Raw genomic sequence first — 23,450 nt, forward strand, 5'->3', positions numbered from 1 at the left:
AGTTCCCCTGTAGAACAGCTTTCTCGCAAGAGATACTATGTATTGGTTCATTTTTCCCTACCAGGACCAAAATTAACATTGTATTAGAATGCATGCAGATGTTTCAGGTATGAGATTTACATGAAAAACCTGCAAGCAGACACAGCAATATTATATTAACTTAACCAATCCATGCTCTGCAGAGCCTAGAAAGGAATTCACATTCATTATATCATCTAAAATGATTTACATCATGGTGCCACTTGTTGTGGACATAGCAATGTAGTGTAGCAATGCCAAATTCCACTGGAACACTTAGAAATATCTAAAGGACAGGTGTCAAGAGGATGGGGCCAGGCTCCTTTTGATGGTGCTCAGCCACAGGACAAGGGGCAATGGGCACAAACTGGAACCCAGGAAGTTCCATCTGAACGTGAGAAAGAACTTCTCCATTTTGAGATGACAGAACACTGGATCAGGCTGCCCAGAGAAATGGTGGAGTCTCCTTCTCTGGAGATATTCAAAAACAACCTGGACACTTTCACGTGGAACCTACGCTACGGAACCTGCTTTAGCTGGGGGGCTGAACTAGATGATCTCCAGAAATTCTTTCCAATTCCTATGACTCTGCAGTTCTCATTTGCTGCTCCTTAACTGCACAAAGAAAACTGAGAAACAAATCCTTCCTAATCAGGATCTAAGTTTCCTCTGCCAAGAATTTGCCTACTTAGAACTGAATATAGCCAGAAACGTGTATAATGTCGGAGATCATAAATTAGACAGTAATTGTTCTGTGAGACAAGTGTTACCATACGAAATTATCTATATGCTTAAAAGGTTTGGGAACCTTTGGTTTAAATATGTTTGATTCTCAGCTCACAACATAAAAGCTTGTAGAATTTATTTCTGTGAAAACAATATAGGGAGCTAAGGCATTTCACACTATTCAAGACCTTAGAACAACTTCAGATGGAAAGAAGGATGAAGCAAATATTTAAAATAAAAGTAAACATTATGTATAAGAATACAAGAGCACAATTCTTCACAGAGCCTGAATGAAAATACTTCTATTTCTTCAGGCCAAAGAGAAGTGCCCCATCTAATTTTTTTGTGCCTGTAGAAATGTTTGGAAAATTAACATGAACTACAGCACAGATATGAACCTCCTTCATTTTAGAAATGGATTCAGGACAACATGATCTCTCTCCCAAAAAAGCAAAAATATATTTTTTGAAGAAAAATACAGAAGTCTATTAAATATACATTATCAAACTTCTCAGAGCCTTCATTGCCAATTACTGCACATATTAATATTTAACATTTTTCCAGTCATTAAACTATGTTATTACTTTGCTGTGCGAAGCCACTGATGTGTAAAAAAAAACAAATGCATTCTTAAAATACATCAAAAGTTGCATAGCTCAGCTGCATTCAATCATTTTTTATGTCTTGCTTCCTGTAAAAGCTTTTAAGATTTTCTGAGATATTTTACATGTGAAATACAGAATCATATAACCCTTAGAGTTGGAAGGGACCTTTAAAGGTCATCTAGTCCAACTCCCTTGCCATGAACAGGGACATGCACAACCTGTTCCAGTGCTGCACCACCCTCACTGTAAAAGACTTTTTCCTTATACGTAACCTAAATCAACCCTCTTTAAACTTCAAACCATTTCTATCACCACAGACCCTGCTAAAGATTCTATCCCCTTCTTTCTTGTAGCTTTCCTTTAGATGTTGAAAGGCTGCTATCATGTCAACTTGCAGCTTTCTCCATGCTGTACAGCCCCAGCTCTCTCAACCTGTCCTTGTACAATACGTGTTCCATTCCTTGAATCATTCTGGTGGCCCTCCTCTGGACATTCTCCAGCAGGTCTATGTCTCTCCTGCACATTTAACAATAATGTTTCCTATCACCAAAAAATGCCACGCTACAAAAACCCTCCGCCCTTTTAACTTGAGCAAATCCTAGTGAAACCAAAGGAAAGGTTCACTTCAGCGTGAAATAGTTCACACCCTTAGCCTAGATTTTATTTCAGTAGTATTTACAGATCCTTCTGAAAGAACAATGTCTACTGAGTAACTAATTTCTTCATCAGCTCCTCCATTCATGCATCTCCAAAAAGGAAGTTGTCGGCTCCTATTCACTGAAGCCATACTAATTAAAGTTAAGATGCTGAAAAACAGCGGTTGTATTTTTAAGCTTGCAGGATCAAACAATTGCCTGATTTTGCTGGCGAGTGAAAGTACAGAACAGACTATCCTGAGTTGGAGGAGATCCGCAAGGATCAACAATCACAAGGATCACTGTATCTCATACAACAAAAGTGTGTGTCTGTCCTTACGTGCATTTGTCAAGACATAAAAGTCATTTTCTTGGGATGATTTAAAAATATGTTTATACAGACAAGTGAAGAGAGAAGTATGACATAATTCTGGCCCAGAAGCTATGCACCTATCTTACTATATGACTGCATACATGGGAGCAGACACCTCTGGAAAAGCCAGGTATATTACAAGGAACATCATAGTGCATTGATGGGGCTGTGTAACTCTGAAAACCAAACCTGATCACAACTGGCCAGGTTAAAACATAGGAAAAGAGCTCATATCTGCCTGACTCCATTTATGCAGATAAACTTGTAGAATCTTCACCTCTGTTAGCTAGAGGCATACTGGGGAAAGAAGAGCAGAGCACTGGGATCGTGTTTGAAGAGGTTCACATCAATGCATAAAAACATAAAATGGACTTTTTCTTTCATCCTAAATATTTCTTTTCCTTTTCTTTTTTTCTTTTGTATGTTTCAGCCCTTCAGTGTCACCAGTCATTTTTGTCTGCATCTCTTCTCTCCCCATATGCCATAGCTCATCCAAATCAGCTGCCACTGTCTATTCCTCCCTTTGAAGGTCTCCATGCTGCCTGGGAAAAAAATTAAATAAGCAAAGGAAGGGGAAGAATGAGACCAATATACGGTGTTAAATCTGATGCTAATGATCCCCTACAACATTGCCAATTATCACTTATGACTGCAAAACTCGTGATATTTGGTATATTTTGGCTCACAAGGTCATGGAATACCGTTAGCTTCATGTTTTGAGAGTGTTTTCATTCCTAAAGGTTATGGAGAAAACCTTATATGTAATAAGCAAATTCAGTCACTCCATTTTTAACCTCAAAATTTTTCAGACTATGGCATGAGGTTATGGTTCACCTAGATCTAAGACTAACAATATTCTCCAAATAAGTACCAAGTGAACACTGCCTACAGGAGATCACTGTTAAGCAGAACAGACCTCATGGTTTAATAATAATAATAATAATAATTAAAAAAAACCCAAACAATAAACAACCTATAGTGCTGCGAGACAGTCTGAAGCACTGTCTGGAAGAAATCAATGGAAAAAAAGCCTGAACGGATAGCAGGGCCACTGCTCAACATTTCTCATACTCTGAGACAACTGACAACTCCTTAATTTGTTTTTTTTCTGTATGTCTAACCTGTCTGGAACCAGTGCTACTTTGAACTGTGATAAATTTATTCCTCCAACTCCCTAGAAACACAGCCTTGGTGATACCTAGAGCTCCTTGACACCACCTCCAAAATCTATGGAAGTCCTTATCACTTCTCTAGTTCTTCCTTTCATTTTATCCCTAAATGTCATTCTAAGGCAGCTAAGTCAGCTGCCTATGTGCCTCACCAAAAACACACAGGTCTTCCCAAATTTATTTTTCAAGCCACATCTATACTAAGATCCCAGCCAAAACTTAAATAAATTAGGAACAGTTAGGCTAAGGGCTATAGCACCTAAAAATAATGAGCAGCATTAATATTAATTGAATGTAATATGCATTTATCACATATAAATTCTAACCCTCATTCTATATTTTAGAATCCAACTTTTTTGAATATAGAACTTTATCTTCTAATCTCTACTGCAACGCAGTCCCAGCACAACTGTAATAATCAGACTAAAAAGAAATGTAAAAAAAATAAAAATGAAAAAGGGAAAAAAATGAATTATAGGATTATTTAAAATTCCATGTGTAAGCATCAGAAAAAAATAAGCTGTGAGAGGACAATGAGAGATCTTGACTGCAGTAAAAAAAACCAAGAACTGTAAGCCTGTAGAAAGTAGAAAATAACTGGAAAACATTCTCAATAAGCTTTAAAAACATTATCTATTCTCAAAACACTTAAGAAACCATCTTCCATAGCAGTAAAATGTGATGTTAATTATGGCGATCCATTATAAAATTAAACAGCATAGGGACAAAGAAAAAAAAGGAAAGAGAAAAGGTCTTCAACATGCATGAATTACAAGAAGTCACCACCCTGACCTAAAGGCAGGAAATATACTTCAAAACCAGAGAAAAAGTCTGAAAAGGCATGAAAGACATAGTTTTTTTTCTGATACTCTGTTATGTCAAATCACAAAACAAATTGCCAATTCTCTCTTGCTAACAGAAAGAGGCAGTGAATGCTTCTCCTTACATTTTGCTTATTTAAGTCAGCTATCTTTCTTTTACATTCTCAATGAAGCCAATAAAATGAAAGTAAAGCACTATTTGGGCTAATTTATAAGTAATAACATTGTCCTACCTATATTGCTGTATACTAACCACTCTGTTTAGATCTGCAATAAGACTTCAGATGAGTACTCTATAACAGAAAGTTAAAAATGCTCTATAATGACCATAAAGCTATCTTTACTATCCTTTTTTTTTTTAAACACATATTGGTGATTATTATTATTGATTACAGAAGCTGCAGCTGGATATAAAGACTGTCTTGCACAGAGAACCTGCCTGTACATTGCATTTTGGATCATATTTAAAGCATGATCATCAGCAGATAGTTTACTTACCTGATACAGCATGATAGGTTCTATGCTGTATCCTAGTATATCAGCAAACTCCTTAGCAATAACTGTTTTTCCACAGCCCTAAAAAGTTAAAAAATAAGAACTAGATGACATTCTAAGGAACATGGGGAAGGAGGAAAAAAAGAAATTCAAATTCTTACTTTTCCTCCAATCAAACACATATCTTTAACCATATGGGACTGCATCATTTCTGCTAACAGCTGATCATGACTGGAAGTTCTTATGAATTTATCTGATTGAGAACGCTGCTTTAATAGCCCAGTCCCAGCTGGAACCTACAAAGAAAGAAGACAAAAGAAAACAAAACAAAATGCTAAATAAGCTGTATAGTGATAGCTCTAGGCTTTGTATGGACTGGACTGGGCTACACTTCTCCAAATAATACTGTAATGTTTTGTGGATGATTGTAATTATCAAACCCAAATCTTACACTGAACAAAATTAACACTGTATAATCCGTCCCTGGAGGTGCTCATGACCAGGTTGGATGGGGCCCTGGGCAACCTGGTCTAGTACCAGATCTGGAGGTTGGTGGCCTTGCCTGTGGCTGTGGGGTTGGAATTTGATCCCTGGGTTCGCTTCCTATCCAAGCCAATCCATGATTCTAAGAATTTTTAATAGACAGCTTCCTTCACACTTTCTTCTCCCATTCTTAATGAAAAAAAAATAAGAAAATGTGAACCAATTCAATTATGGCATTGGAGCATGAAAAGAATTGAGACACTTTATGCAGAAGTCAAAATATAAAAAACACCAGTACTTATTGCTTATCAGAGAAAAATAAAAGGAACAGCGTGTCTTGCAAAAATCTAAAGGGGCTACTTTGATCAGAACTTTGGAGAGTAAAAATATTCAATCATCCTCTCTCCCTCTTCGGAGACTCTCTAACCTCCAAACTCAAGATTAACTTCAAAGTCTCAGATCAGTGCCTCTTCCCTGAACAGGACCTTCTTTCACCACCTAGCAGGTCACAAACTTCTTTGGAAGAAACTCAGACTAATCATATTTAATGCAATTATTCTTGTTCCATTTTCCCAGCATCATGTGTCAGAACATTACCAAGCACTCATGAGATTTTATTTGAAGTGCAGATACAGACAGACAATTATTTTATTATAAGAAAATGGGAAAGCAGCACCAAGAACATCACAAGTATTGTTATTCTAAATTTCTTGGTGTGTTACTGCATTAGAGATTTTCCTTTCATTTATTTTTCAGCACTTGATATACTTAAATTTGTAGCTTCCTACATATGATTAATTTACTTACAATATTGCTTATCCATAATCTAATATTCCAGTATCTACATGCTTTTCGAAAAAAATAACAAAAATCAAATATTCAACACAAATGTGTTTCAGGATCAAATATAAGTGTCAAATTCTTGATTACATGAAAACAACTTAACAATATATAGTTTTGGGAATAGGTAATTACCTGGAATGTCACTTCACTTTCACCAATCTGTACAGTTACATCAGCCTTGAAGGGCTTGTTTCCTGGTACGCTTTCTACTTTTGTAATCCACCTTGGGCGAAACTGTTTCTTTGAGTCTTGAAGCTCAAAACGCTGTAAAATTAGGGGGTTGGGAAAATTATTTATTAAATATAGCTTTCTTTCTTAGAACTGATCGTTCTGATAAGAGGGCCAGAAGCATATCCGAGATTAATTACTTGTGAAGACCTAAACTCATTTACTTTATTTAAATTTTACTTCATTTTACACACCTGTGTCTGCATTCTTGATGGCTTATATTTTTCACATACTCATTTAAAACCAAACCAAAAAGACCAACTATCTATTTATTCCAACTGTAATGACAAATATAATTTAAAATGTCATATGCTGACCTTGCAGATACTTTCTCAGATAGACTGAAATAATAAAATAAATGGACAATAGCCTTTAGCAGTGTAATAATAGAGCATTTGTCTTAGCAGGCAATTATAAACTACTGTAGATTTAAATATTTGGCTACCAGTAAAAATAACCATCAAACATCCTTTTTATGTAGCTCCACAGTCTTATCACGCAATAAAAACTGAGGATGACTTCTACCAAACAAGCCTTCAGCATGTTCTGGATGTATCAAAAATCAAGAAATGGGCTTCTGTCTTCCCAGTCCTCTTTTGAGGATTATATTCTAATTTACGCTTTATACAGATAGCATGAAAACGTCTGTTTAGTGGGCTTAAGTACAAAAAAAGTCACAGTAACTTTTCATTCAGAGTTGAAAGCTGAATAATCAAAGAAAAAGGAGTGCTATCCTGAGTTCTTTAGAAAAAAAAAAAACAATAATAAAAAAATAAGCAAAATTCACTAATGTGAAATAATTCTTAAAAAGCATGTGGTTTTATTACTACTAAATTCACAGCACTGTCTATTAACGTTTAGAAAGAAAAGTGAAATGCGTTCATACAAGCACTACTATTCTTCATCACTTTGTAAATTCTCTTTCTGGAACAAGAGCCTACACAAACTTCAAGTTTAAATATGAATTTAAAATAAAAATACTTTTGCAAAAGACTTTCTCGAACCATATTTTTATCATAACAGCTTCAGATACCATTAAACATTTAAGCAATAACAAAACAAGAATGCCTGAGTAGTATCTCAAACTAGGACTCTAAAAAACACTTAAAATACGATTCTGTGAAAAGAACTACAGATGTTCTCACACTTACGTTCATTAGTAAACTGTGGTATTCTTACTATGCTAATGGCATTTTGGTCAAACCTGCTTGTGCACAAAACTGCATACTGTATGCTAAAATCCACTACTTGGATTTTAATAATGAAGATAACTTCTATAACTGCTAATAATGAATATTTGGAGACAGCAGCAGTAGGTTCTGCGCACAAAGGTCTTGGGAGTCTACGATTTCAAAGACATTTTTCATGTATTGTCAACGGTTTACAGGCGTTCGGCCCGGTTCCGTGACAAAGGGGACGGGGGATCCATGGGTCCACGCCCCGGGAAAAGGAAAAGGGGAAAAGGGTAAGGAGATGGCCCTGAGAGCAAAGAACAGCGGCAACAATCTGAGGAGAAACAAACTAATTTACTAAATAAGATATCGGAATGCAAAACAACACACTATAGTACAATATAATTACAATTTAAGCTGATAAATCCAATACAGAGAGAGAATGTCCCAAAAATCAAGGTAGGCCTTACTCTACTACCGACGATAAGACAGCTGGAGAGCGAGGTGCTGCCAAGACGAGAGACGGCGGAAAAAGGAACGAGGTCTCGTGATCTGCAAGTTTTTATACTGCGAGCTTTTATCTTTTCCCTCCGGCTGGAAATGGTAACGGAGGAGCAAAGTACCGTGGGGACTGTAGTAGTCCTTCTCTTCTGAGAACCAGGTATATCCACTACATGATGTTATGATGTGGAATACCAAAAACCGAAAATCACAAAACCATGACATGTATTTATTTTTGAATGATGCACTACGGCTCATCTTTTAGACTCAAAAGCAAGATCTAAAGTTGAAAGAGGACTGTCAGTCTCTGTGCAGATCTCTACTGAACTTGAACAAAAGATTTCAATTGTTACTTTTTAGCACAGAAATGCTGTTGAACTGGATAATGTGGTAATTAAACAAATTATCACATTTACACCTGGACAGGTGCAGAAAATAAGAAAACTCTTTGTGGCTTTTAGAATATGACAGACTTCTGATGCAGTTCTACTTTTAGAATTACAACAGCTAGATACGGAAACAGAGTGGCATGAAATGGATGTAAAATGCCACATTGCTTCTGTCTGATGTAGAAATTGTTTCCTCTACACAAAATCCAGGTCAACAGATGCAGAGGAATAAATATTTGTGGCTTGGAAGGACAAGTATTGAGTACATTTAGTATCAGTAACTTTGCGAGAGAGAGCCTGAAATGGGCAGCTTCACTGCCTCAGACTTATGAGGAAAATAAAAAAGGAAAGGCTAGCCACCAAAAACAAGAGGTTTGGCAGTTCATAATCATCAGATCACATTCTGCATGTTTAAAAACACATGAGAATGGACATAATGTGAAAAAAAAAAGAAAAAACCAAAACAAACAGAAATAAGAGGAATTCTGAGCTCTTCGAAGTATCTAATGATCAGTAATGTCTTAGTCTTGGTATGGAAAGCACCTGGCTTGGAGATACCAAGCTTCATGAAGGGTTCAGGCCTTTCTTCCCTAAGGCATTATTTGAAATTGAGTGAAGCTTTATCATCAAATTGAGTGAAGTGTGGAAACTGCAAAGTACACTCTGGCGATTCAGCTGGTCAAAAGAACCAAGAGCTTAAATGAGACATATTTGCAGATAGCCACTCTGCAGAACCTGTAAGACAGCTCAACTGCAAAATAAGAGGTCTGCAGGCATTCAGAAGAAGATTCTGAAGATTCTCTGCACAGGAGGGAAAGATAATTTTACAAGGAATAAGTGGATTGAACTTCTACAAGAAGTAAAATAAGAACTGTAAGTGTAAGATAGGATAGATAGAGAGAAAGACAGATTCCGCTACAATGGTATTGGCACTAGAAGCATTCATTAATGCAAAAAAACCAAAGTTTATAAATGACTATGTGGGAGAGTGATGAAAGGGAAGCAAATCCTACCTTAGACTACAGTTTGCAACAGAAAGATCTTCGAAGTAAGCAAAATAACAGAATTGTCTAGAGAAGAAAGATGAATCCAATTTTCTGAACTACTAGCCCACTCTGTTAGAGAGTGCTTCTGTAGTTTGAAGAGGCTCCCTACTGGGAAGCATGGAAATAGAGGAGGAGGTCAGAGGAGGAGGTCAGGCAACATCAAAGGGGATGTGCAAATTAAAAAAAAAAAGAGTAAACAACAAACAAAAACAGTGGATGTTTCCAATACCATAAAAAAAAAAAAAATCAAGTATACAAATGGCATGTGAGAATTTAAAAAGCCAAGCCCAAATCTGCAGTGAATCTGAAGTAACACACTGAAAGCTTATGGAACAATGAAGGAATTAGCTGCAATCTCTTGTGAGCCACAAACTCAACCTCAATATTGATGGCCAGTTTTATAAATGCCTATCAATAGTGCATAGGAAAGAAAACTTCATTACTGTGGGAGACATCATACATATTTAAGCTAATTGTTTGGAAATGTTTCACAGGAGACTGTTTTCATTGAAGGCAGTGATTTGTCTACATCTAAATCACCTAAAGGAAATAAACATTTAAGTTAAATAATTTTTAGAAGCATATTTCAAATGTTCAAAAGTTCATCTGCCAGTCAAATATAATTTCTCATGCAAATACTTAATCCAAGTATAGAATAAAGGCCAGAATTCAAACCAAGCCATATCTTGCTTTGCAGTATCTCCTACATTTAAAATCTTCTTTAAGATTCAAAACAGAAAGTAACAGTTTCTCAAACAAATAAACTTCAAATACAGGTATACAAAGGCAGATCATTCTCAAGTTTTTATTGGTACTTCTGTCCTGTCCGTTGCAAGCTAATGGTGTAATGAACTAATGAATACTGGAAACTACAGTCCTTGTACTAACGTTCTGTATGATAACCAGCTCTCTAATCCAGCATCAGCAGTGATTATGTGTGCAATCAAGGAACACTTTAGTCAGTGCTGGCTAGTTTGACACAAGGAGCCACATTTATATCCTATGAAAAAGTACTCAGACAGAGATAAAACTCAGACAGGTTAGATCCACTAGATCCACTGAACACGAGATCTGCATTTCAAACCATCTTTATGCATCTAAGACTAACACAGTAACAAATTTTATTTGCTAGGAAGGTGTAAGTCAATAGTTCATTTAACTGACTATCAAGAGCAAGAATTAATAGAAATACCTAAGACATAGTGGAGTCCTACTGAGCAAGAAGGCAATATACAAAAAAGATTTACCCGAGCTGAGGATTATGTTTGGGAAGACACTGTCCAGTGGATATGATGTTCTCTAAAATATACACAGGTTCTAACAGCTGCCAAAACCAGCTGATTAGCCTGCTACCTACCTCAGTTCTCCGCTCTAACAGCTGACTGAAACAGATCATAAAAGCAAGACACACCATCAGCTAGAGCGCTACTTGCCCATCTCTGTCTCCAATTCTGATCACCAAACTTTACATGTATTGCAAGAAATTTGTTTCTATTTTCTTTAAACATTAGCTGATGTTAAACAGTGATTCAGTTGTCACAAATTAATTGACCAACTCCAAATACGCATCAGCTATGCCTTTTTTCAACTCTCAATCCTTCCTAGTTGAAATTAATATTCCTTAACTGTATTCTGTTACACAGGTTTCAGTGGCAAACATAGCTGGACACTTTGGAAGTCTGCAGAAGGGCAGAATAATAAATCACATTGCTTCTGCACGACTCCTCTCCTTCACATTGATTATGGGATGGCAAAAATCATTTCTTATTCAGTTCTGGCAATACTACTACTAAAGTATAATTATAAAAAGGAGTTCATCAGTACAACCAGTTCTTGTCTATATTTTATAAAATTGTCTGCTTCATTGTGTGCAAACAGAATAAAATTCCTAGTAAGATTATACATACCTGCTAACCTAGAGGGACAAGCTTGTAAAAGTAATGATGAAGAAAAATATCAAAATAAGAAAAATTAACACACAAAAATTTAAATGATAAAGAGGATTTAAAAGTAGACTAAAAGTAGACAGTCACTAGGAAGGAAGTTGTACAAGTTAAATCAACCCTCTTAAGTCAGAAGAAAAAGCATGCACAACAGAAAATTTATTAAAAGAAATGGAAAATGAAGGAAGCTAATGGTACAGAATGTAAAGATTTATATTATGTATAACTGATAGCAAAAAAATGACAAAGAAGGTAACAATAAAAGCACACGAAAAACAGAAGTGACTGTTTCTGCTCTGTTAACAGACAGAAATCTGTATTTCCATCTAGATCCTGGTTCTTACAGGCAATTTCAATCATCCTGATGTATGCTGGAAGGGAAACACAGCATGACACAATCAATCTACCTTTCTGAAGGTTGTCTGGAATAAATTCTTAACACAGGTGCTGTGCTGGAGTGATGCACAGATGGCTCTGCTATTCACAAACAAGGAACAATTGGTTGGGGATGTGGCAACAGACAGTAGCCTTGGTTGTAGCAACCATGAAATAAGGGAGGTCAAAATTCTGAGGAACAATGAAGCCAAGTAACAGAGTACAGACCTTGCATTTCATAGGACCAGAGTGGCTCATTTAGAGAAGTAACAAGTAGGATCCCATAGGAGGCAGCTCTGAAGGCCTGTGAACACTAGCAGGACCACCTCCAAATGCAAAAACTCATGAAAACAAACAGATCAGCCTAGCTAAACTAGGAAATACAGGACTAAGCTCCTATGGAAAAAACAGTATTTGGGAAGTGGCAGCAGGGAGAGACAACAGTAATTTCCCTGACACACAGACATGGTTTCAAGACAATTCACTAGCCACTAAGTTGAGTATTCCTAAATAGGCAGGTACAAATGACTTCCATTTTTCAGGACAGAAAGAGCCAGGTAAGATGGTCTAGGCCACAAATGTTAATTTGTAGTATCTCCTACAACGCATTCAAAGATGAAAGAAAGCTAATACTTTGCTGACATTTTAAAAGGATGAATAGAATAACTGAGTACAATTACAAGCTTGGCAAGTTGATATTAAACACTAACATAAATACAGAACAGATCTGATCAAAAACAAACAAGAAAAGGCTAATACAGACTAAAGCCAGAAATTAATACATTCTTTAACTATACTATATCAAATGCATCTTGTGTCATGTGATTTGTTTTTATTTTAGTATCCCCTCTAAAAGGTAATGTGTCAGAGGTATTTTTAAGCATTCAACTACTTTAGCCATATAAGAAGCTACCCTCAAATTAAACAAACATTTCTATAATAATGGGTTATATGCAGTCTTGAACTAAGGTCTGAACATTCTATAGAAAATAGAGGTTTCTCTTTTCACTATAAGGGAATTTATGAGCTTTTAAATTGTTTTTGAAATACAGTTTTAGCATCGGCAATAATGTAACCATTTATTTACTTAAGGTTTTTTATTTTTTTAAAAACTGAAATAATGAAGTAGCATCAGTCAACATCTGCTGGTCCCTGGAATTACAACACGAAATACTTACTTTCAGTGCATCTTTGACTGCAGTTCTGCCTTCCTTTCCAAGGAAAACATTATAGGGGTAAAGCCGGTCAATAACATGCTGGACGGACATCATAGGAAATGAATCCTAATTCAAATTAAAAATACAAATGAAAGAAGAAGATTGGCTCATTCTTCATCAGGTGTTAAATCCAAAATAGCACTAAACTTAAAATAAAAATTTAAGGGCAATAAACAAATGACCACCTCATCCAGCAGTTGGATATCAAAACAGGCATTTTGAACGTACAATTTATTATAATGTAAATATCTAAAATAGGTTAGATAAATTATGCCATAACAATCACTTTTTCTCCCATGCATAAATGGAAGCTACAGTGACTGGCTCAGAATCTTAATATCATCTGAGGTCAGAAGAGACGAATCCCACCAATGGTAACTGAGCTTCATAGTATGAAAAGATTCTGTATGACAAGAATCTGTATTATAATAGTGACCTCCTATTTCATAGCAATTTCTAATATTTAATTCTAATTCTATTATATTGTACAGGTTCCACTTAACAAGTCAATTTCTAGAAATTCTGAACAGTTGAACAAAATCTGTTTTGCTTTGAAACGTGATACTAAAGATGCTTGCACTTTCCAAACAAAACTGTAAACAATGTTTTATATACATCAGGGAGAGGGAGGTGATTGTCCCCCTCTGCTCAGCTCTTGTGAGGCCCCATCTGGAGTACTGCGTCCAGGCCTACCAGGCCCCCAGTACAAGAAGGATGCGGAGCTCTTGGAATGAGTTCAGAGGAGGGCCACTAAGATGATCAGAGGGCTGGAGCACCTCTCCTACGAGGAAAGGTTGAGGGAACTGGGCTTGTTTAGCTTGGAGAAGAGAAGGTTCCAGGGAGACCTCATTGTGGCCTTCCAGTACTTGAAGGGAGCATATAAACAGGAGGGGGAATGATTGTTCACAAGGGTGGATAGTGATAGGACAAGGGGGAATGGTTTTAAACTGAGATGAGAGATTTAGGTTAGATGTTAGGAGGAAGTTTTTCCACTCAGAGGGTGGTGACGCACTGGAACAGGTTGCCCAAGGAGGTTGTGAATGCCCCATCCCTGGAGGCATTCAAGGCCAGGCTGGATGTGGCTCTGGGCAGCCTGGTCTAGTGGTTGGCAACCCTGACCACGGCCCTGGGGTTGAAACTCGATGATCTCTGAGGTCATTTTCAACCCAGGCCATTCTATGATTCTATGATACCTCCTTCCTAATTGCAAGTAATAATTATTCTGTCAGCTGTTACCTGAACTAGCAAAGATTCCAGTTATTTTGCCACAGCAATAGATAAAGAAATTGAAGTACTTTTGAGAATAGTTAAGAAACATACAGGGAACTTCTTTCATGGCCGATAAAAAGTGTTTCTAAAAATCCAAAAGTAATGCTTGATTGCTTTACAAAAGACATTCAAATTATTAAGTATTAATCGTGAGTAATATTAGTGAAACAACAATTTGTGAACTGCTGCTACTTTTTTAAGCACTCTAATATAATTTAAATAAAATCGATCAATTTTCAATTACAGACTTGGATTACACAGACATCCAACTAAAAAGAAGAGTTATTCAGAAATGAGATCAGGAGATTCATATTTTATGAAATGCATAATTCAATTCATACTTATAATAATCAGTAGTACTATTTATAATGTTCCATATTAAGAAAAGTATCAGTAAAAGTAAACAGTTTAAGAGCATTGTAGTAAATGTGCTGCCTAAAGGATCAGAGAGCCCATTATTGCATTTTAAAAGCCCTCCATCTATAAATAAAGATGCAACATATAATTTGTCCACATTATCTCAAATTAATAATAATTACAGTGGCATAACCAAAATTAGCCTCTTCAGAAAAGCATACCACAAAAAATTCAAGAGACAGGAGTTTTCACCCAAAAAAATACATTTTTGGAACTACATTAATCTAGACAGAATGTGAGGAAACAGCCTTTATGATATATTCATTCTACACCGCAATATGATTTGGGGGTACTGGTGGATGGTAGGCCAGCCATGAGCCAGCAGTGTGTCCTCACAGCCCAGAAAAGTGTATCCCGGGCTGCATCAAAAGCAGCATGGCCAGCAGGGCAAGGGAGGTGATCCTGCCCCACTGTTCTGTGGTGCTGAGGCCTCACCTGGAGTACTGCATCCAGATGTGGAGTCCTCACTACAGGAGAGACATGGACCTGTTGGAACATGTCCAGAGGAGGGCTACAAAAATGATTCAAGGGGTGGTACACCTCTCCTATGAGAACAGGCTGAGAGATCTGGGGCTGTTCAGCCTGGAGAAGAGAATGCTGAAAGAGCTGGGGCTCTTCAGCCTGGACAAGGGAAGGCTGCAAGGTGACCTGATAGCGGCCTTTCAGTATCTAAAAAGGAGCTACAGGAAAAAAGGGGACAGACTCTTTATCAGGGTCTGTGGTGATAGAACAAGGGGAAATGCCTTCAAGCTTAATGAGGGTAGATTTAGGTTGGATATAAGGAAAAAGTCTACTATAGTGAGGGTGGTAAGACACCAGAACAGATTGCCCAGAGATGTGGTTGATGTCCCATCCCTGGAGACTTTCAAGGTGAGGCTGGATCAGGCCCTGGGCAACCTGATCTAGCTGTAGGTGTCCCCGTTCATTGCATGGGAGTTGGACTAGATGACCTTTATAGGACCCTTCTAACTCTAAGCATTCTATGATTCTGTGATTCTGAATCAACTTATTATTAAATCAAAGTAGAGGATGATGACCCAGCGTGTGAAGTAGAAATGCTGTAGCTAGAATCAGTGAGAACAGTTGGCTTAGAAAACTGAGTGATTAAATTTAATTCTAAAAGAAACAGTTCTGGTCTATCCAAAAAAATACACTGTCATACAATGGTAACAGTTTCACATTCTCTAATGTAAAATAAAACGCTTCCTTCATTCCAGAGTTTAGATAATGGCTTACAGCTCATTTTCTTTCCATCACTCTGAAAGCTATCTGGCATTCATTTAAAAATAATTTTTCACTACAGGGCTCAAAGAATAAGAAGTAGTAATCTATTTTAAAATCCATCATGTATTTCTTTCCAAAGCCCTTTATATACTCTTTCAGTTCTCTAAACCTGAGTCTTAATCACTTCATGCTATCTGATGTAATATCACTAATTCAGACCAAAATTACATCTCTAAGTACCAGGCACAATGACTTTCTAGCTTATAGCTGAGGGGACCGAGCACAACAGTGACACAAATAACTAACACCTTTTAACGTGTACAATCCAATAAAATGTAGACATAGTCTGCAACTGAGTAATACCACTGGTAAGATGATTGCATGGAAGATATAATAGAGAATTATCCAAGTAGACTTCTCCACTATGGATTGTAGCCATCAGGAACTACTGTATCTTCAAATATGCTCAGCCTGCATCTCCTGATAACTCCCCATCTATGTTTATTCTAAATTCACCAGCCAACCCAAAGACTTAATATGGGATTCATCACATTCAGCTTAACAGTCTCTGACACAGGTGTACCTGTATTTGAACTTTCAGTGGTTAAAGGAGAGTAGTAGGTGTCTTTGTAATGCAGCCAACCTGATTTACGACAACAGTATTAAAACAGAAAAATCACAACCTACAGAAATGCGTATTTCTCTCCACTGACTAATACAAAGAGGTAAGTGACAACTTCACTGTCATCACATACACAATATCTGAAGTCACAGAAGTTGATTAAGCAGAATAGAAACATTATTTTGAAAACACTCAGACACATTCAACCATTCCAAAAATATTGTATTGTGCCATTCCTTATACTTCAGTATTATGCTTGGTTAAAGTATTGATCTTCAAACCATCCTTAGTTTTTTTGGTTATTTTTTTTAAGTGTTCTTGTTCATCTTCTTTCAGACACATGAAAAATCCAGATCTAATTCTAAGAAATTTTAAGCTTGTACAGTTTCACAGCACACGTGTATGCACATACCAAAATCTGAACTGCAGCAGATAAGCTGTCTAAAGGAAAATCTGGAAGTCCCAGTGTAGAAGATTCTTGAGAGCAGAGAGTTGTAGCAAAAGACAGGATCTGAGAAATTCTGCATAGGAAAAAATAATTACAGAGTTTTACACATGCCATCTATACTTAAAATACTAAAGCCTAAAAAGTTAATTACAGCATAAGATCAGTACAAGATGTTGAAACTCTATTTGAGCACAAAAAAATAATGTGTGATTGAAGCTCTGAAGCACCGAGGATTCACTACGAAGGCTGCATATAAAAAGCTGTTTGAGCATACACCCACACATATTAAAAGCTTCTTCAGTTCTGGTCTCTGTGTAGTGACACAAGTTATAAAAATAGCAAAGAAACCTGAAATGACACCACATTTCTTCATTAATTTTGATTTTTCTTTTAATTATGAAAAATTACCTCTCTGCAGAAATGTTTGATCCAATTGAATATAATAGCTGAAGATGGTCCTGAAAATAGAACATAAAATCATACGGTAAATTCATTTTTGGGTCATACTGTGGGTCACAGCACATGATGTAGAGACACTTTCTATTTTAGCTGCTAATTTAGACATGAAGAGTCTACTCACTCCTGAATACAGAATTAATTTTACGAACGGAAGGAAATATTATCAAATCTGTCTTTCAGGGCTATACTGTCTAATGAGGTTATTTTTCTGCTGCAGCATTCCTTGGCAACTCCTAATCTGCCTTTCAGGAATTTATTAGGGAGCGGTATGAAAAAATGCCTTTTAAGATAAATGTATTATTTAGGCATTCTTTTCAAAGGTGAGCTAAGTAAAACAATGTCAAAATATTAGCTGTACTCAGTACACATAGTCCAACTCTTCTGTTAGGATGCTTACCTTAAAAGGCAGATGATAAATATCTCTAGCTTGAAATCTAGAGCGAAGGGGAGGATCCAAAGGATTACCAGAGTACTTAGGTACTGGCAGGCCCAACGCTATTACTCGAAAATCTTCACTAACCCGAACAATCCTCCATGCATCCAACTCTGATTTTGTATGATCCTAAATTAACCAACATAAAGCAGAAAAAAAATTACATCATTAAATACTCCTCCAGACTAAGCTGCAGATAGACTAATGGTTCTTGTTTGTCAAGCTAAATATGGTATTGTTCCCATCTTTCATTCAGAAAAGCTAAAAAGCATTGAACTATTCTAATTTGTCGATCATAAAAGCAAGGTTTTCCAAAATGAACACAGACAGAACATTTGATTATGGGCAGCTGTCAGGCAATTTGATTAGAGATCCCACAGATGGTCATGGTTCAGAACCTTGCATTCAGAACCTTGCTTTCACAAAGAACAGAAAATAAAGAGATGACAAAATTTATTTTAACCAGAAGCACTAGAAGTGTGTTACTGTGAGTACATTTTTTTTCTTCTTTTCCCTTCTTCTTACAACTATAAAGGAGACTATTACTACTTAAAAAGTTTAGTTTACAAAATATGTTTTATTACAAGCAATACCAAAACAGAACTATCACTGGACTCCTTCACAAGAACATTTATGTTGTGTATTTCAGTTGCTGTCCTGTAGAAGATTCAATGCATACAACGCAATACACTCTTAAGCCTTCACACATCACAGTTTTGTCTTCCTTGACCTAGTTATATACTACGTAATTATTCACACACAAGAAGAGAAAATGAACATTAGCTTATATAATGTAATATCCACCGAACAACAATATTAGATTTAGTATTATAGCAAGAGATTTATTTAATTCATCAACTATTACCAGTGTGCCTGAGGCACTCATTCTGAAGCATTTTATCATTAGAAAAGCGTTAAAAAGGAATAAAGAAAAGTGGAAGATGCTTTGCTTAACTGCAACCAAATCTTGACTGAGTCTGAATTCTCATTTTCAGTTTTTAAATACAATCACAATTTAAAAGCTTATTTTTCAAATTCGGTAATAATTCTCCCAACAATTCTATCTACTAATTAAATACCATAAAAAGGTTTTTGGAAAAGGCACAAATCAGAAGATTTGGAACCAGGCATACGAGATAGAAGAAAAATTAATATATTTTCAGAAATCTGCTACAGTACTAAAACAGGAGGCAAGTTCCTTTAATAGGATCAATTAGAAGGCTTACTGGACATTTCCTTCTTTCATATGGGTCCAGACCATATACTTAACCATAGTTAGGTATGATAGACAGAACCGTAAGTGAGAATAGATCAGACAAGAGACCAACAGGTATGTGAGTGGACACTACAGCACATGAAAGTATTTAACAGAGTATTAGTGGGAACTGTGATTATATTTACTAAGGCCCCCAAAGGGCTTAAGAGGATCCACTCAAATGTGAGCAGCAGGACTCAAACACTGAAGAAAGCGAAAATGGCTGCAGTAGTAACAGTAGCAGACACTACAAACCCATTTCTTATCAAAAGTAAACTCACTAGATATTTCTTATGATTTGGATTGGCTACTTACATATATTTTACTAAATCAAAGGTGAGACAGCACTGAGAAATACTGTGTCACCAATCTTGACCTCTTTGTTTGGTATCCTAACATTTTAAAAGCTTATCAACAAGACTATTGCAATGTTGAGGCATTATCTGAACTTCATGGAGACACTTTCAACTGTAATCTCTTTTCACAAATATATTTTGTTTAATCTCAACAGCTTCCACATTTTACAAACATACAAGCAGGATGTAAAGTTTGTATGAACTACTGTTTTTCAAGGGGATAGAAGGGATAGGTTAAAGCAATTTTTTAATTGCAAACAGTAGTGGAATGTTTGACATCTCAGCTAACTTCCACCCTAAAATTTCAACCTGTGTAACGTCTCGCATACGCACCGTGTCCAATTCCAAGCATTTGGCTTTTAACTACTATCCCCTTCATAACAGTATTCAAGCACTACCAAGAACAGGAAAACAAGAATGGAAAATCCAAATGGTATTTCCTTACCTGCAGAAGTTTGTCATAACGTTCTGCAGACATGAGAAAACGACCATCTTCAAGCTGCATTTCCCTGTTCTCCAGCAAATTGTTTAACACAGGCAAGACATTCCGCTCAGCCTTCTCCAAACCTTCCAACACAAGGATTCTTCCTTCCGTAGCTGCACGAACCGCACACTATTTGAAAGTAAAAAGCAATATTGGTAGAGAAATAAATATTACATATCTCACGAAATTCTGCTGAAAAAGAATCCACAGATGCTTTCCAAAACAGTATTTATTTCCATAATAATCAGTAGGATTTACATAAGTGGATCGTAAAGAGTGACAGCTGATTGTATTAACATAATCGTAAGTTGGACTTTTATCTCATAACAGTTACAGGGCCTAAAAAAAGAAATAATAATATCAATAATAATAAAAGCTATTCTAGTCTCTTGTATCAATGGAATAAAGTGTAAAATCTTGTTAACATTTTGGTGTATACCCAGTATATGCTAATATTTAGCACGTTTTCTTTTTGATATTGTACAATCTTTTTCCGGTATTTTAACACAATCTGACAACTATGACATAGCTATTCATACAGAAAACAGGGTGTGGAAGTGGCTGTACACGTTTACAACCATATTAAAATATTTAGAAACAAAAAGTCAGATATTCTTTGGGATTATTCTGGTTACGCACCAGTGTAATTCCATTATCAGCATGTTGTTTTAGTCTGACCTGACCAGAACAACAATCTGTTAATACCAGGTCTGGGAGATAAAAACAAAACAATGCTATCAATAATCAGATGTTAACAATGTGATAAAATTAAAAATGTTTGGAATTATATTCCATGAATGAACATGGTCTTCTATAAAAACAGTACAAAACCATAGACTTTCACTTGTGAATACTTTGGAGCATTTGGGATAGGAAGTTATTTCTTTTCTATATTTCACTTCATTAGTTGTTTATTTGTGAATACTTACTGTTTATATGTGCCTAATGTGTATCCAAAATATAAACCTAAACTCTGGCATTTGTCATTTTCTGTAGTTTCCATGCGATCAATGATGTGCACTCAGGTAAATTAACTAAATTCACTTCGTAACTAATATTCACAATTACCGTCCAGAGCAAGATTCTGAAATTTAATGCTTTCTTGTCTATTTCCAGATTGAAAAAGTTTAACCAACAACAGGGAATGTGTAGGTGCACCCAATATCAAGAGGCATCTAAGAGTTTTGCTTTCCATTCCTACTGCATTTTAACACTATTTTAGACACAAGCACAGTGGTAAAGGGAGTATGAGTGAAATCTCTTCCCAGCACGTCTCCTGTGAACTCCTAAAGAGGAACATTTCATATGATAATAGATGGAAAGATCTGATGAATACAACAGATGTCAAAAACTGGGACAGAGAGAAAGAAGGAAGGAACGAGAAAGAATAATGAAAAAGTATGAGGATACAAAAAAAAAGAATAAAATAAGAATTTCACATGGAAAAAAGTAATTAAAAAAAAAAAAGATGTACAAAGAACAGCTGGATAAATCTAAGCTACAGACAAAGAACAGTTCATTGCAACCAAACTGATGCATGGTACAAAGCACATGACAGAATCAGAGATTCATCTGGTAACACTAAATGGCATCCTAACTAATTTAGGTGCTTCTTGTGCACACTGTAGAAGTATACTTTTATACTTCTATTCTGTAATGAAGTAGAGGTATAGACAACAATTATGGGAAAATAAGCCATAACGTAAGATTTTAACATCCTCATTAAAATAGCTAAAATTCCTGTACCTAATCTCACAAATCGGTGTATCAATTTCCCTTCCCTGACATTTTTAGTATCTAGCCTCATAATCAATATCTGAGGAACCCGTAATAATCCCATTAACCAAGTACAGTCCTAAGACTATTCCCCTTCCACTGAATCACTAATTCCTTCCAAAAGTAATCAGCAAGTGAATTTATTGGTTAATTCAGAATATTACGCTTTAACAGGCAATAAAATATTCCACTCTCTTCATTCCATAATATTTGTACAAAGGGCAAATTTTGTACTAACATTCTTCTCTAGGAAGGTCACTGGTCAAGTCAAAAATATGCTTCAACCTGCTTAAATACAAAACCTGAATCTCCAGCAACGAGCCCAATACCTGGCATGAACAAAATGCTATATTCACCAAATGTACTTTGGAGATACAGCCAGAATATGTTTCAACATTTTATTTGCCAAGTTGGTTGGATTCTGCATATTATATGTCTATGAAGACTTTATGACCAAGTTTTACTAGCCAGAGGAAAATACACATCTTGTTCATATGGTGTCAAAATATTTTCAAGTATCCATAGAATCTCGTTGACTCATGTTGAGACATGCACACTACGAATGAAGGCTTGCTGAATTAACAGTCTTCCAGTATTACAGAGTCGCAACATGACTGAGGCTGGCAGGGCCCTCTGGGTCCCTCTACTCCAGCCCCTGCCCCAGCACGAACACCCAGAACAGGGTGCCCCTGGGCCACGTCCAGGCGGCTCTGAGAGATCCCCACAGCCTCAGGGGTCTTGCATCATCTTGTACAGGTGTAGACAGTAAGTATCAGGATGTATACAATCATGAACTTCTACAGCATCTTGCCTGCAGACCAATTCAGAAGATCACGATTCAAAAAGAAAGCAATTGTCTCAGCTTGAAAACCATTCAAAATTTTTATTCAAAATTGTGTAGCTCGGCACAATATTTCAAAACGGATGCTACGGATTATAAGAAGTACATATACGTAGCCAAAGATGATCAGCTTCAGGAATGTGTGAGTGCTCAACTATGCTTTTTCAGTTCTTAACCAAAGAATCCCCATAACAACAATAACAACAATATCATCTGGGTGCTAATTTACTCTGATTGGCTTCTCTCTCTTTAAAAAAAAAAAAAAATTGTGCTCCTTGAAAATTTCGAAAGCATTTCTGAAATACTGTAAACTATTCTCCAAAATATAATGAAATATACACACAATTCATCTAACTCTAAGGTTTGCAAAAAGTACTAACATTAGACAGCATAAAGTCTGCTCTTAAATAGTTGTGTATCCCTGGCTGAACTGTGATATTTATGCAACCTGTTTGGGAACAAGTAATAAATTTCTGCAATAAGCTTTGCACACTACGAGGTATCTTCTGAATCATTATTTCAGCCATAGCTGTGCACTGATGGATTGTTTTGGAAACTAAAATGCATAACAAATAAGAGGAAGGCAAGTAAGTTTGCAATCTGTCACTGAAAATCATTTTTTAAAAGATGCTTCCAAGAAACTCATCTTCATAATTCTATAATGAAAACCCAAAAATAGCTGTGCTGTCTCACTCTCTCACTAGCCTCATTTGTTCAAAGTGTTTAATATAAAATATAATTTGACAAGGGGGTGTTATATTTGTTGTATTATGCAACCTTGATGGTAAACCTGAGATTAAAGTTATTAATTCTTATTAAAAGGTTGA

General features: G+C 36.3%; 1 protein-coding gene across 2 annotated transcripts in view; it reads right to left on the reverse strand.

Moving 5' to 3' along the window:
- Positions 1–23,450, reverse strand: part of VWA8 (von Willebrand factor A domain containing 8) — a 180,503-nt gene that overhangs the window by 125,892 nt on the left and 31,161 nt on the right. For both annotated transcript variants that reach the window (XM_021375025.1, XM_021375031.1), the window contains 8 exons: positions 19,968–20,135; positions 17,876–18,040; positions 17,428–17,477; positions 16,984–17,092; positions 13,001–13,105; positions 6,301–6,432; positions 5,004–5,138; positions 4,846–4,923 (listed from right to left, as the gene is read on the reverse strand). In XM_021375025.1, the coding sequence (XP_021230700.1) occupies positions 4,846–4,923; positions 5,004–5,138; positions 6,301–6,432; positions 13,001–13,105; positions 16,984–17,092; positions 17,428–17,477; positions 17,876–18,040; positions 19,968–20,135 (942 nt within the window). The remainder of the gene's footprint in view (positions 1–4,845; positions 4,924–5,003; positions 5,139–6,300; positions 6,433–13,000; positions 13,106–16,983; positions 17,093–17,427; positions 17,478–17,875; positions 18,041–19,967; positions 20,136–23,450) is intronic.

This window comes from Numida meleagris, chromosome 1 (assembly GCF_002078875.1).
Source record: "Numida meleagris isolate 19003 breed g44 Domestic line chromosome 1, NumMel1.0, whole genome shotgun sequence".
Taxonomy (NCBI): domain Eukaryota; kingdom Metazoa; phylum Chordata; class Aves; order Galliformes; family Numididae; genus Numida; species Numida meleagris.